This window comes from Calidris pugnax, unplaced genomic scaffold (genome assembly GCF_001431845.1).
Source record: "Calidris pugnax isolate Ruff unplaced genomic scaffold, ASM143184v1 scaffold24, whole genome shotgun sequence".
Taxonomy (NCBI): domain Eukaryota; kingdom Metazoa; phylum Chordata; class Aves; order Charadriiformes; family Scolopacidae; genus Calidris; species Calidris pugnax.
Window position 1 is genome coordinate 7,899,592 of NW_015090922.1, and position 16,073 is coordinate 7,915,664.

General features: G+C 39.1%; 1 protein-coding gene across 1 annotated transcript in view; it reads right to left on the bottom strand.

The window, feature by feature from the left end:
* HHAT (hedgehog acyltransferase) overlaps positions 1-16,073 on the bottom strand; it is a 163,059-nt gene that overhangs the window by 72,058 nt on the left and 74,928 nt on the right. The window contains exon 10 of the mRNA XM_014951242.1: positions 13,081-13,282. Within this exon, the coding sequence (XP_014806728.1) occupies positions 13,081-13,282 (202 nt within the window). The remainder of the gene's footprint in view (positions 1-13,080; positions 13,283-16,073) is intronic.

Consider the following 16,073-nt stretch of genomic DNA (forward strand, 5'->3'; position numbering starts at 1 on the left):
CTTCACTGAAAGATTCTAGAATCAGATTAGAACTGGTTACCACAATGAGTCTTAATAAACAGGTACTTCCTATAAAAAAATATTTAAATCCACATACAATCCCCAATATTTTTTTTTCAGTGCAAATATTACTGCTCATGTTCGAGAAGTGTAAAGATCTGTGGTAAAGTTTTTGGTACTTTGATCTAATGATACAAATAAAGTGGGTCTTTCTCCACCATATATTAGTCTACATTTTTCTGAATCCATATTTTGCATTATCACCTGAGGTGTGAGCGCAGCATAGACTGCAAGAAGATGGTGAAAGAAGGATGAGAAAGTTTTAGCTTCCTCCAATATTCAGCTATTAGAACAAATTTTAAAGTGCATTATAGCACATCACATGGAAATACAGTCTCATTACTGTGTAAGAAAATTATCTCGTTCATCATGGCCCCAGGCTGAAAGCCTCTTTACATAGTGCCTGAATCTGCAAAAGACTGAATGCTTTGTGTGAAGTGATGAGATTTGCCAGGGCATGGGAACTAAGGAAAATATGAGGAGCTGCTCAGCCTTCACGTCATAAACGTTGATGTTGCAGAAAACAGTGTCTTGTGACTGCAGCACCAAAAAAAAAAGAGCAGTAATTAGTCTTTAATATCTGCAGCCAGACCAGAATTCATGCTCAGATACCTGAAACAACATAAACACATGCTCAAAGCAGACCTAGAAATTAATTCCTAGCAAATTAAATTTTGTAAGTTTCATAAACATCAAAACAAATGTTTCAACTGCTAGATTATAAAGTGACAAATCTTCAAATAAATCACAGCTATGAGTATAAAAATACAATTTTAACATATTACTGCAAAGTGGATCTCTGGTAAATTGAATGTTAGCCCCAGACACAACTATATCTAGTGTATGAGTCAGTTTGAGTCAGCACAAAAATGGGGATAGATAAGCTGTATCGGGCTGTGTGCGCAATACAGCCATAGTCAATCTTCCATACAAGGCTATGAAAAATATTCACGTATGAAAACAGAGACTGAAATTTTTTTCTGAAAGTTCTGGATGAAAACTAGGGCATCGTAGAAGAGCGGTAGGGAATATATGATAATTATGGTTACTTAGTGAAACTACTTTTTCCCTTTCTAGTACTTTGTTCTAAGTAGACCTGGTAAGTTTGTCAGGTGTGCCTGTTTTACAATCAAAAGCAGTACCACTAAGACAAACACCATGAATAGCTGAAAAAGTTCTGCCACTTTAGAAAAAAAAATTAATACCGTTACTAGAAAATAAATAAAACTGTCACATATAATACATTACCCTCTACGAAAGTGCTATATGTTAAACAATGCAAGTTAACTGTAGTACAGACCATAAAAGCCTTTGGTCATTTATAAGGTATAAGGGAATAGTTTAAGACACAAACAGTTAGACAAACACTGAACCCTTTCTGGGTTTTGCTGTAGCTAATTTCCATTAACTTTGCCAGGCATTGATCCAAAAAGCAGTACGCTTTTTCCTTAGAGTCTTTGATGTCAATGCAGCTTTTACCCAGCTGCAAAGAAGGTAAAAAAAAGAAAACATTCTTTAGACATCTCATGTCATCTAGAAAAAGCTAACTATGAAAGTACCTGAGCAGCTATTGTGCTCAAATTAATACACTGGAAGCATTAATTTACCCGTGAAAAAAGAATGCGGTTAGTCTAGATAATCCATAATAACATTTGTGATTTAAATACCAACCACCATGTGGATTTTTCTGAATATACAGCAAGTTGTTTTCATCCGCAGACAAAATTAAAAAAACCCTCCACACCCACAACTCTTCATTATGCTATTTAACGCTTTTAACAACATGTTCCATTGCAACAATACAAGCAGCTGCTATGGATTTGTGGTGTTTCTCTGGATTTTACTGCTGCCTCTTTCTCTCTCCTCTTTTCCTGTTGGAAACATGGACAAAAGATAAAGTGGCAAAAGAGCACCTAATATTAAAATCACAATGCAGACATGGCTGTCTGGCTGAAACCCTTATATTTACATCCATCCTCAATGCTCCATCTTACTAGTAATCTCACATCAATACTTTGTCATATTTTACTTTTACTAATCACTCTTTGTTTTCTTCCACACACTGTGAAATAAATGGACTGTGGCACTTAAACTACACAAAAACCCCAGACTTATTGTCAAGGCATGTGGCATGACATAGGAGGTGACCTACACAGGCTGGCTCAGGCCATATTTCTTGGAACTGAATGGAGTTTGGGTTATTATAACAATCCAATTCCTGCTGTAAATCAAAATCAGCCTCAGACATTTTTGCCAGATGTTGGGAAAAACCTCTCTCTGCACATTGTTGGGCCTAGCAAAATTGGCTACTGTCAGATCTCTATCAACTGGGCCTTCTCAGTCATCTTACAAAAATAAAAGATACTATCATGTAGTGCAGTATCCTGAAAAGTAAAACTGTATGTTTTTGAGAGGGGTGGAAGAAGACAGGCATGAAAAGAATCATAGAATACCAGGTTGGAAGGGACCTCAAGGATCATCTGGCCCAACCTTTCTTGGCAAGAGCATGGTCTAGACAAGGTGGTCCAGTGCTCTGTCCAGCTGAATCTTAAAAGTATCCAATTTTGGGGAATCCACCACTTCCCTGGGGAGATTATTCCAGGGGCCAGTTTTTCTCATTGTGAAAAATTTTGCCCTTGTGTCGAATCAGATTCTTCCCAGGAGTAACTTGTACCCATTACCCCTCATCTTTTCCATGTGACTCTTTGTAAAAAGGGAGTCTCCAGCTTCTTTATAGCCACCTTTTAAATACTGGAATGTGGTGATGAGGTGTCCCCCAGACCTTCTTTTTTCAAGGCTGATCAAACCCAATTCTCTCAGCCTTTCCTCATATGGAAGGCTTCCCAGTCACCTTTGTGGCCCTTCTCTGCTTTGCAAGGAACTTAGAGCACTATGAGTGAAAAACAAAGAAACATGGCAGAAGTCGCTTCAGGCAGTGGAGCATAATTTAAAAGAACTTCTCTCTAAGGTGAGCTAGAGATAATCAACAACAAATTTGCATTTTCACTGATTTATAGGACTGAGTACAACAATATTACTGAATGGCATGGAGAGATGAAATTGAGGGTCCAGAAGTGTTTTTCCTAAATGCATTACATCTCCTAGGTAGCCAACGACAGAGATAATACTTTGGGGATTACTGACCAGAATAAGTCATCCACCCAAGACTGAATTCCATACAGCAGTTAAAACTAGGCAGTTCTATACAAAATACCATGCTGAAGTCTTCTACTGAAATATATTCCCCAGTATTCTATCAGGGACCCAACACTACATATTCCTACAGCAATCATTCTTAAACTTTTTCTAGCAATAGTGGTGGCCCCATGGTGACTTGGCACGTCCCAAATGCTCTCTATTCAGAGGGCTACTGAATCCATTTGCAGTAGCTTGTTCTGGGAACAGGTCACATACATCATGGTGTTTTAGGGAGGGCTTGGGAACTGTCTTCCACCACACCGCAAACCCAGCCTCATGACAGGGTGACATGTGGGAAAAAGCCTCCCCTGACAGACATCAGCTGCTGGTAACTTCTTGGCACGTGCTGAGAAGATGGAAATTATCTATGTCTGCTGCATTTGTAATGCATCTCATTTATATAGCTGTTCTGGGGCAGATTAAAGAAAAGTTCTGTATACGTCAGTGAAGTTATCAAGCTTGCTCATACTAAAAATACTTCAACAAGTGCCATGTAAGGAAATTAAATTTGCTGCAATTTCAACAGGAGTCTATCTTCATGGAGAAAAACAGAGATTCACAACATTTATTTCTTTTTTAACCACCCTTCCAGAGACTTGATAATCCAAGCACATGGTAAAATAAGAGCGTATGGTAAAATTGGAGAAGCAGTTGAATATTTTTTATGGGAACATATGCACTGTGGAATAAGACTGTCAAATACTATGGCCAGAGTGACATGAAACATGTGCTTACTACTACAAACTGCAACATTACAGATTACATTATTCTATTTTCATCTGCCTTTCGATTTTAAAGGGTCAAAATAATCTAGAACAATTTTTAGAAGAGTTGCCTTTTTTAAATGTGTAATATTTAATTACTATCTGTTCTACGGGTTTCATCCTCTCCCACTTAGACCTATCAGCCAACTTATCCACGATAATTTTAAACTAAGATACATAAACTGCACTATTTGTTGTGTTGACAAAATCAAGTAAATTAACTACCATGAATGTTACACTTAGTCCTGCATTATCTTTCACTGCCTTTCCTAGTGTGTGAGAGGGGCGTAAATGTGCTTTCTACAGTTATTAAAGCTCCATCCTTTCAATTTCTTGGAGCTTTTTACTAGAGAAACAATGCTTAAAAGCTGATGTAATTGTCCTAGTTACATCACAAAAACGAAATGAAATATTCTTTGCAATGGCCCATTACATAGGTTTTACAAGGATTTTGGAGGGGAGGGGGTAAAATATTTGTGGGTAAGGTTGCTGCAGTACAGGAGCGACACAGGTGGTACCATTACAAGGATCAGGAAAATGCCTGGAAAAAACCTCAAATCGCTTCCTGTGGCTCCTTTTACCAGAGCAATTTAAGGATCTGAACTTTGGTTTTCACCCCCATTGCATCACAACTGAAGAGTAAGGTCCGAATTTGTTTATTTCTCTACAGAAGCAACAGAGACCAGCCAGTCTATCTTAAAAGCACTTCTAAGTGCTTCCTTTTAGAAAATGGTCTTAGATAAATGACAAGCCAACTCTTCAATGTCTATCCCTGACCCCTGGTAATCAACCCATTACCACAAGAGTGAACACCTCAATGCCTCCCTTGAATCTGGGTCATCCGCAATGCAGCCATTTGCCAAAAATAACGGGCCAGCATAAAAACAAGAGCACGGGTGAAAAGCTGAAAGAGAGCGAGGAGCAGATGGGACAGTGGGAAGGGAAGCGACACATCCTGACTAACAGTTCCCGGCTATTTTATCTGCCTGCAGTCAGGCACACTGAAAATGGAGGGCAGGGTGTGACAGAGCAGCTGGGGGAGCAGATGGGGCGGAGGAAAGGCTGAAAATTGTGACAAAGCTCTGCTAAACAGAATGTCAATTTATTTAATTTTTGAAGTGAGCAGTAGAAATGAAGATGGGTTGGGTCCAAGCTGCGGGGCAACTTCTAAAAATGTTTGTTAATACACATTGTCAAAGGGTAATAATGACAAAAGCGTGTTTGGGAGATTGCAGAAATGGAGGGAGGGACTACATGTGCTCATTGATGTTGGTAGAAGTTGGGCTCGACGAGCAGCAGGAGCAAGGGAAAGGCAGCTGATGAGGGGCTGAGATGTCAATATAAAACCTAATCCTGCACTCTGAAGCTGAGGGACAGATGTTGAATAGGATAAGAGTAGAGACAGTATCACAGAATAGAAAAGCAACAAAAATAAAGAATTCTGGCTGAATACACATGCAAAATATCCATTTATAAAATAATCCAAAAGAAATTATGGAATTCCCAGAGGTCTAACAGTAACAAGAAAAGGAACAAGCAGAAAGTGAATGAGATGTGCTACCAGATCTTACGCATCAACAACTGCCACACCAAATGGAAGAATAAATTTAATTTCTCATCAACATATACTGTACCCTTCAGTAATCAATGGCAATCATTCCTGTTTGTCCCGTTCTTCATCTAGCTCTAATCCAGAACCACTTCCCTTTACTTTGCTTTATTTTTCTGGCATTATGTTTTGCTTGCAGTTGTTCCCTCCCTGCTCCCCAAGCTGAACTGTGGCCTGAGGTCAGCTCCTGTTTCTTTTCAAGGTATATACCATCCTTCCAAAGCAAAGGTAAAAATTAGCTCCTGGAAAGTTCACACATGAAGGCGGGAACTGACAACATTTTTCCAAGAGACAGGATGATGCAAATGACCTGTAATTCCCTACATCACTCCTATAAAAAGAGGACCACACAATTAAAATCAAGCAGCTGTCAGTTAAGATCTATTTTCATAAATAGAACTTGTTTCTGAATTTAGGAATAAATGCTATATATAGTATTTGAGAAGATACTCATCTTCTCTATTGATGTCTTACTAAACATTCACTCAACAAAACGCTGTCTTGCACTCGCACCAGTTCATTTTTAGATTTTCCAAAAGATCTACATTTATAGCATCTCTCAGCAAAGAGCCAACCCCCCCTTCTGTTGGAAGAAAGCCTCCTACCAGCCCGTATGTATGCACTACACTTACAGATGCATGTGTGAAAGTTTGACATACACAGAAGTAAATTTCTGTACTTGCTCCTACACTTACTCTTCACCCTCAAAGAACCTGCCCAAACATATTTTTTTTTCAAAAAGTGGCAGCTTGTGAAAAGCGTCAAATGAACAGCATTGAGATGCACCATCCCCTTTTCTGTTTTATGTTTAAAGCAGGGAATTTAACCAAGCAATGGCAGCGCGTATACTCCTATAAATGTGTCTCAGCTGTCACCAAGGAGGACAGGTCGAGAGACACAAGGACTGTCCTCTGTGTCCAGGTCCTTGACATCCTTAATTTTTGTTTTTCTGGTTTCCTTTCTGCCCATTACACTTCTCTCAGTTCCTGCATCTACATTTTAACATTTTTACCTTTTAAATTTTACTCAAATTGGGAAAGGATCTAACTTCACACATCATTAGTGCTGCATTTTGGTCCTGCCCTTACAGCCATCGCACACGGCCACTGTGAAACCCTTAACAAATAAGTAATACACAGTAATAATCCCCATGGAGACATCTGATAAACACTCTCAGCAAATACAGACCTCGCTTTCCCTGTGGCCCGTTTCTGTATCTCAAGACACAGCAGAAAGACGAGTGTGACCACTCTGTAATTTGCATTTCTCTAACTGCTGACATCTATTGTCTGGACTAATTTTTGAGGTGAACAACAGAGGGAGGCTGCATTCACGTAACAGTAACAAAGAAGCATCTAACCAGCATCACTCTGTGGTGTTTTCACCCCATATCATGATGTACTTGCTTTTCAAACTGCATTATGGCCTGAGCACCAGAAAACTGCCTGATGTCTCCAAAACAGAAGAGGAAGTAAACAATGCTGGTAAGCGGGAGAAACATTTTTTTGTTATGACAACTGAGCAAGGAGCTTCCCAGCTGGCACTGGAGTCTGAAGGAGAGCAGCAATCATCCGGTTAAAGACAGATGGAAAATCATGATAGTTTCTCCGCCACTGACATAAAATATATTTCTTGCACAGATTTGACAAAAAAAGGAGGCTTGTATTCAAAAGGTAGGAAATGCTAGAATGTTATCTCTGAAATCTTACTGCAGCCACTTTTGTCATTCACAGCATAAAAGCCTGTATCATATCGCATATGCCTGTCCCTCACACAAAGCAACACCTACTGGATTTTCAGTCTTTATTACTGAGTCTGAGGCAAGAAGTTCCCTTGGTTAAAAAAAACAACCCAGAGTGGAAGTGTGTTGTACATTTTTAGCAAGGCTCCCAAAATGTTATGGGATCCACTTCCATGAAGACAAATGAAGCCTTACAAGAAAAGGGTGGAGAAGTGAGGAAAAAAATAAAATCAAGCAAAAGCAGAAACATGGCAACAATTACTTAACTCAGAATTATTGTTGGCAAAGCTAAAAGTCAGTGGAAAAATCCTAGAATGCATCAGCCAGCCCATATTCACATTTGATGGCCATTCAGCGGCTCAGTACAAAAGAGCGCCTCAATAACTCAGCTTGCTGCTTCTAGGTACAAACACAAAGACCAGTTGTCACAAGTCTGCCCTGGCTAATGTTCACACCTAGGGAAAGGAGTTTCCATTTATTTTGAGACCAAGTACATTTACTGTGGATAGTAGAGACTTCTGGTTAGAACGATGATATGGCTGAACTCAAGGTTAGGATAAGGGGTGTGGGGCAAGCCCCATCCACTGGTCTGGGTTGTGACATTACGGGTGATGCCTATATCTCAAAACCAAACTCTGTACTAACGAGTAAGAACCTGATTAAGGGACTTTGTTCAACCACCCCACCTTACATTCTTACAGATTGTTGGGAGTGAAGTGACAAGCCCAACAGAAGTCTACAGCAAGCACATAAAAATGTTATGAAGGAAATATCACTGGTAATGCTTCCCACTTAATTGAATCACTATGTTGCAATGAAAGTATGTATGAATGACACCAAACTGTTGGTAAAAAAGAAAAGGCCAGACAGGCTTGACATTAGCAAACCAGTGGCATAAATACTCTTTCCACCAAATGAAGCAAAATAAAGATCAAAGCCTAGTGTGTGGTGAAGAACAGCTGAGCTCTTGAATGAGTTCCTACTGTTTGGTCAGATCTTGCCTCGGACAGCTGCAGAAGGCAGCTTTACAGCTACCTCATGGCAGTTTTAAGTGAGTTATACTTAAAAAAAAGAAATTTTGTCATTGAAGGAGATAGTTACACATTTGCTCAATACATATACAGGATATAGTTTGAAATTCACAGGAATCTTTATCCCGGCTAGGCTGAATTTGACCCTAACATAGGGCTGAGCAACTACTACAGCAGGACCCAATTGGTTTTTTTGTCCCACTGACTTTAAACACAGAGGCTCAGCCTCGTACCCTGTACTGCTTATGTACATTTGCAAGGGGGGAGGTTTACAAGTAGTTGAGCTCCTCCTTTTCCTTTCCTTGGCTTTTGTCTCTCACATTGTACTGCTTTGGGTCCTTGTCAGATTCCTCTCCATGTGGCAAATCACCCAGCAATAAAATAACCAGAGGAAGTAAGGCTTTCTGCTGGGGTAAAGAGCTAGGTCAGCTCAGCAAAATTCCAGCAGGAAGGCCTGCAGAGGAAGAAGTAGTGAGACTGCAAGGAAGGTTTAATTTCTCTTTCCTCCCTTTCTCACTTCAATAGCAGTGAGCTGTTAGATCAGCTTAATTCCCTGTCAAACCACAGCCCAGAGGTCAGGCTCACCAGGCAGTACCTTTCCATGCTCCGCACCAGCTGTCTGCAGGATCACTGCATAATGCATAACTTATTATGAATAACTGTAGAAATTTTAATGCGCCTAGCAGAAGAAACAGGGCAAACAAAATTAAACAGAGAAAAAAAGGAACAAAAACCCCTCACTGCAGCCAACTTTTTGAAAGACATCTAAAATTCTCTTCTCTGTGAACCTGAGGGTGTCAATTGTCATTGACCACACCTCTGTGTGACAATATCACCAACAATGGTGATATTTTAACTATAGAGACAAAAGTATGGAGTTTATTCTTCTGGGAAAAAAGGAGTAATCTAACAGACTCACCAAATCTAACCTAACACACTAATGAAAACATAGACATCACACAAAATATTTCTCCTTTTGCAAAGGGGGGTTGGGAAGGCAATTACAGTGTATTGAAATGGACTTAATTAGTGTACCTCATTAGAGCCATAAATGAAAATGTTGAAATCAAAGTATTTTATGCTTTAAAAAAACAGAACACTTAACAATGATAGTACAAATTACTTTAAAATAACTCATGCTTAAAATTAGTTGGATGCTCAAATTGAATTGTTTATGGTGCGTTCTGTTTATTACTAAATAAAGCTAGAAAGATCTTAAACTAGAAATTCATCATAGCATGATTTTCAGATGCGAGATCTTTATGTCTCAATTTAAAAAATTCTTAATAGACTACATGACATGTTTTCACTTTACAAAAGAACTAAGAAGATAAATGTTACTGTTTCAATTGAGATTAAAACATTAATTTTAACAAAATGCCAACTTCACCTCCCTTGCTACATCTCTCCTTTTGGAAAATTTCCAAATTTTTTTTTTTTTTTAAATCTATTGATTTAAAGATGTTGTCAGCTATTCTAAGGTTTAAATCATTCTAAATCTATTTTTATACCAAAACCTAATTTCTTATCTAGATCTATATCTTGTTTTCCTTAAGGAAAAAGCAGTAAGAAATAAATTTGTATCACTGGAAGAATGATAGCCATTAGCATTTTCTTTCAGAATTCTGATGCATTATTCATTAAAAATCAATACAAATTCTGTCATTGATTTCAAATGAGTTATTACTGGAGTCTCTGTTCATCTGTAAGACCTTAATATAGAATCATTGAAACAGAGCACTACTTTGCTTAGCACAGGACTAAACATCTCCTGAAAAAGTAAAAAAATAAACCAACTGACAAAAATACAATAAAACTCCTTCAGTTCAATAAAAAGCTCCCAGATACGCTCTAGCTTATGATACATAGCATTTATTGTTGTTTCATATGCAATGTTTTAATGAAAAGACAGTATTACTTAATTGAGCTCTAATTTACTGATAGTTGTTACAAGTAACCTCTAGGGGAAAAAAAGATACGTAGATAATTACTCACAACACAACTCACTGAAACATGAAAGTTCAGAGCAATGTAAGCTGAAAAGTATGTAAGAAGAAGCATCAGGAAATCAGAAAGCCAGGCACTGGTTTGCAACCAGTCCAAATGAGAAGTTTCACATCCAACTTTCTGGGTTGGGAAATTTACTGTTTTTAGTAAATATTGGTTTATATGCTGATTTTACTTCTCACAAATAATGCCCATGCTTCTTTGTTCATTCTAGTTAAATATGCCTGAGATGACATTTAAAACCTGTCAGACTGCTACAAAAGTGTTATTTATCCATATTGTGCTAGGTTTCAAGCACTGAGATTTAAACTACCATAAAATATGCATAAATATAGGGTCCAATTCTTTTTATATATATTCTTTGTCAGCAAAGGGCTTCAGTGAACGACAAGACTCAAATGGGCTTTATTTAGATTTCTAAATCTTTCCTTTGCAAGAGAATTGAGACAATATAGTGGAAGCAGTTTGAATATAATTCTTGCTATTCTTTGTGATCAATTCAATTTTAAAAACAGAGCAGAATTTAGATTCAACTTATTCTCCAAGATTTTTTTTAATGTATCTTCTGCTAATTAAACACGCCTACTCAACTGAATTATGTAACTCAACTTTAACATATATGAGGAGGTTTGGTAAATAGTATGGGCTAAAAAAGGCATACACCTGTGCTTTTTATTCTTTCAGAAACTCATCTTCTATTCCATGGACAAAAATAAACTTTCATTTTCAAAAATAGCCTCCAAGAGCCAACATCACAAGTGAGTGAAGCACAAGAATCTAAAGGATTTCAGCTTGTCAACTGATGAAATTTAAGTGAAAAACCCATCCCCCAGAACGGGGTTCTCAACACCACAGTCACCAGGCTTGCAGTATACCTCTCGCGGAGGCAGAATTATGGGAATGCTTCCAAAAGCTAGACTACAAGGGAAAAAATGAAATCTATACAGGGCTTTAGGGAATTTGCAGTTAATTTTAAACGTAAAACTTCTTAGAGAATGTCACATCACTCCACCCCTTGATAAGGAAGGGTCAAAGTCCAACTACTCATCTGCTCCCAAGTCTCAGTGTTCAAGAAAATGGAAGTTTGTTAGAAAAGTGAGGAGAGAACAAAGAGGGGTAGTTTGCAAAGACTGTATCTCATGTTGTAGAGAAACCTTCAAGGCACAAGGCAAAGCATGACTCAGCCAGAACCAAATGCAGCAAGATCTGCCTAATGCACTAATTTGGATGTCAAAACTATTAATATTAAAATTTTTGGTTTCAGAAATATTTCAGGGGAAGATGTATCTTCTAAGGAAGTTCTACAGGCATGTTACCAAGGGAGACACGGAAGACATTGGACAGGCCTTTAAAAGCACTGCATGGAAACAAAGGGGAAGAAAGGGATAAAATGCATGTGGTTCATTGTCAGGGAGCCAACGTTACTGCCAGCAAAGGTTAACTGTAATTAGAACTACATGTTAGAAATTAATCCAGTACATATAACCCCACCTTCATAACGCCACTTCCTTTTAATTTCTATGGTATTTAAGCACTTAATTCCTTAAGGGTTTTTTCAAAATTTCTAATACAGTGACATCAAATACAAGAAGTCCCTACACTTATATTTCCTCATACAGCTGGATGCCTAAAAAACTATGTTGTCTTCCAGTCCAGAGACAAATGTAGCCGGTCAGATGGTGAAGCTCAGTTTCACCCTTGAGGGAGGATTAATGGCTCCGATAAACTCATTCTCTAGGAAGCAAAAAAGCTGCTTCCAGACTGTCACTGAATTCGCAGTGATGGACAGTTGGATGATATAAGGTAGCACTGGCTGTTGCTGGCTACTAAATTACTTGCTGTATCAGCTGCCACACATGGGATGCCACAACACTGAAAACTGAAATGGGTGGGATGGAGAACAAGCGTAATTACTTGAGCATCAGGACTTCATCAGGCTGCAGAGCGAGTCACCACTACCACATTATATAGGAGTAGGAAATCTGTACACTTGTCACTACTAAGGAAGCAAGACATAGGAATTATTTTTTCTTACAAACAGCTATTAGAAGATTTTGGATTTAATAGTGAGCAAACCTGCAGACTAAAATGACTGTCAAAATTAAAATAGGGCTTTTTACATATGATTGCATGTCAAAGACGATTTTGTCCTTTGGAAACGACAGTATATAGATCAAAGTATAAAAGTGAAAATATCAGAGGTCCTCAAAGCAAAACAGTATTTTCTTTACTTGGCTCTTTAGTGGTATAAGATTTCCCAGTGTAAGCTTGTTCCCAGATGCAAGCAGCTGCTACACACACAATTGTCCAGGAAACACATGGTTAGAAATATACACTCCTAATTTTAGTGAAGATGAATATTTTAAGGACATCCTGAGTGAAATCAGAATACAAATGTTAAATCCAGCTTCTGTTCAGCCATATACAAAGCAGTTGCTTACTCCAGGACTGCAGAGGAAGCTTTTAAGACCATGCATATTTCAGTGTTTGCTTTGCTGATACTTTGGAACGTCCTAGTTACAGAGCTTACCTCAAATACTGGAGGGCAGGCAAGGGAATGCTAACTCTTTTATCTGTTATCCACAATTTCAATCTAGATTAAACCTAACTAGCAAGCAGAAATTTCAGACCATGAAACAAGAACACGAAATGAAGAGAGATTCAACTTACAATTAAATCTTGAATAAGTGAAATAGAAAGTATCCTCTTGACACCATTTTCCACAATCACTCCAAGCCAATTAAGGGCACCCCAGTACCACAGATAACTCTGTCCTCCGTGCCAATAGCTTACAAAAGCAAAAGTAAGGGCTGTGGAAAAGAGTGTTCCCAGCAGACTGGACTGAGATCCTCCCATTGGAACATAAATGTACCTGTAGGTGAAACAACAGATAAGCAATATTATTAGAGATTTCACAGAAATCACAGAAAAGAATCCACTATGGAACAAATTTGTCATTTTTTGGCATAAAAAAGGAATTTGAATAATTACCTGGCATTCTCTTTTACAGAGCTTGCCCTAGTTTCTGCAAAGCTGTAGACCACTTCATGAAATATGTGCATATAACATTTGGCAAAAAGACAATTTTATGGTCATGGGAACTCTGCATTAGGCAAATGTATAGCATAAGCTATATTCTTAAAATCACAAAAGACTAACGTTCAGGTTTTTTAAGCTGCAGTAGTTGGAAGTCAACTTATATGCACAGAAATTACATGTATTCTTCATGTGAATTTAAAATACAAGACTCTAAAAAATTTAAAACGTTATATAAAGTCATATACAGTCATAGCCCACAGAATGTTTTCCACTTGTCAGAAATGTAGACACACGCAAACATGTTTTATTTTTAAAAGCTTGTAATTTCTTTCTTTTAAAATCTTTCATTAAAAATTATATGAACTGAAAATATTTCCTATCTGGTTCTCCTATTATGCACTCAGTATCATGTCTGCCTAATGACCTTCAGAGCACATGTACCAAAAATATCCCCAAAACCTGGATGAAGCATCCTGCATGCAATTATATTCTGTATTTAAACTGAATCCAGGAGTCAGAACCTTAGTCTTTAATTGTCCTGAAAGCAGTACTCGTTCAGTAAAAATACCAGAAGCAATGTGATTCTGAAAGCTGACGCTCTTTTCTGGGTCACTCCACTTCCTTCCTGCCTAGAGAGCTACATCCACTCCTGGCATTTTCTAAGTTAAGCATGGCCACTGGCCAGCCTTTATCTGAAAAAGTTGCATATTTCTGTCAACACTTTAAAGAAGCTCATCAGGCAACGAGGTTCACCATCCAGCTCATGGATACCAGCAAGGAGATGCAGTGTATGAGAACTGCCGGTGACAGTTCTCACCTGTCATTCCCTTGGCATGATGCTCTGTACTCATACTTGACACTATTCCTACTTCTAAGATAATTAAAGGAAATTTTTTTCAGTGAAATTTTTATCTCTGGTTATCAGTTTTTATATTCAGAGATAAACAGTAGTTTAAAAAAATAAAAGGGAAAATAGCATAGTGCTTTATTCCTAATCTTACGAAGTAAGAGAGTGCAGTAAGAGGGTAAAATAAAGTGATGAAAGTAATTAAAAGGCAATCAGAAAAGTCATAAAAAATATAACTGTCAAGCATTCAAAATTCTCCCTAAGCATAACACCAATACAGCTTTTCATTTCAACCTGCTACAGGGAACATCTGACTACATTTATCGTGATTTTCAGTATAAGTGTGCTTTTTACTAAGCATATGAAAATAAATAGAAATTAAGATCAATAGTTTTTATTTATGTTGTGGTTTTCTTCTCTCTCCCCTTCCTATGTTTTGCTCGGGTCTAGTCTTTTCTCCTCACATATATAAAGAAACAGCATGGCAATAACAGACACTTGCAATTGCAGTCTATTAGCCTGATAGCAGGGAGGTATGTCTCAGCAGCCCATAACCAGGGGGATGCCCTGCAGGGCTCTGGCACCGAGGCTGAAGGCAGCAGAGCCACAGACCCTGCTGCTTCGGGGACTACAGAAATGAAAGACCAAAGCAGCTCATCCCCTCTTAGGACATACTTTCCCAACACCTTTCCCTCTCCCTTTTTAAAGGCTGGCTGGTTTATATTTTAGGCAGGGCCTGTGGCCATTACCGGTTCCCCTGGAAGGCTTGGCTGGAGGAGGGCTGGCAGCCCAGCTCCGCAGCTGAGAAACCCCAACCCCAAAAGCAGCACCTCGGGGCCCCTGTGAGCGTGGCAGAACCTCCTTTTGCAGAGCTTCACCCACAGGAGCCTGGAACAGGGCACTGCTGGCCCTGCCAATCTCAGCAACGCTCACCCTCTCTCGCACATTGACTGAAACACGGCACTTAAAATTAACCCTGGCACCACTGAAGAGACGCATCTCTGCAACGGAGACCTTACTCTAAGCCCTCAGGAAACCTTTGTGCTGACCTCATAGGGTCCTGGGTTAAATCCACGGCACAGAAGGTAGCTTTTCTTGCAGAAGTAGCTCTGGGTTTCCCTGCACTGAAACAGACCTGCTGTTGTGTAGGCACCAGCCATCCTGTCCGCACAGGCAGCCTCTGCTGGCACCGGCATGGCCAGGAATGGCCCGGCAGCACCAGCCTCTGCATTTGCAAATGCAGCTCCGTTTAGGTTGGTCCGAACGGCTTTCAGATTACTTCTGCAGAGAAAAATGGGCTATTTTCTGCTTTTTGGTGTTTAACATCAGCAGCTAGATAACTGAGCAGCAATAACTCTGATGAACACTCCAGGTGAGTGAAGTTTTAGCTCCTCCTAAGGCCCACGGCAATTGTGCAATGAAAACTCACTTGTGCTAACGATGTGAGGACCTGTCTGAAGAGGGTCTGCCCCCTCACCCGGAGGAGAAATGCAAAGCACAAATCAACACCTCTCTCCTCCCCTGCTGGCTGCCATATGAAAATAGAACGAAGGCGGCTGCCATATTTTGTCACAAGGCCACTAACTCCCCTCCGACAGCGTGGCCTTACCTTCCGCTGCCAGGGCATGCCCACTGGAAATTTAGAGTAGGTACAAAGGGCTGATGGACGTTGAGCCATTTTTCTTAAGCAGCATGAAGTGCAGTTCTGTACGTTCCAATGCTTTTTACACAGAAAAAATCATGACAATCCATTATTACGTTACAGAACACATCAGGG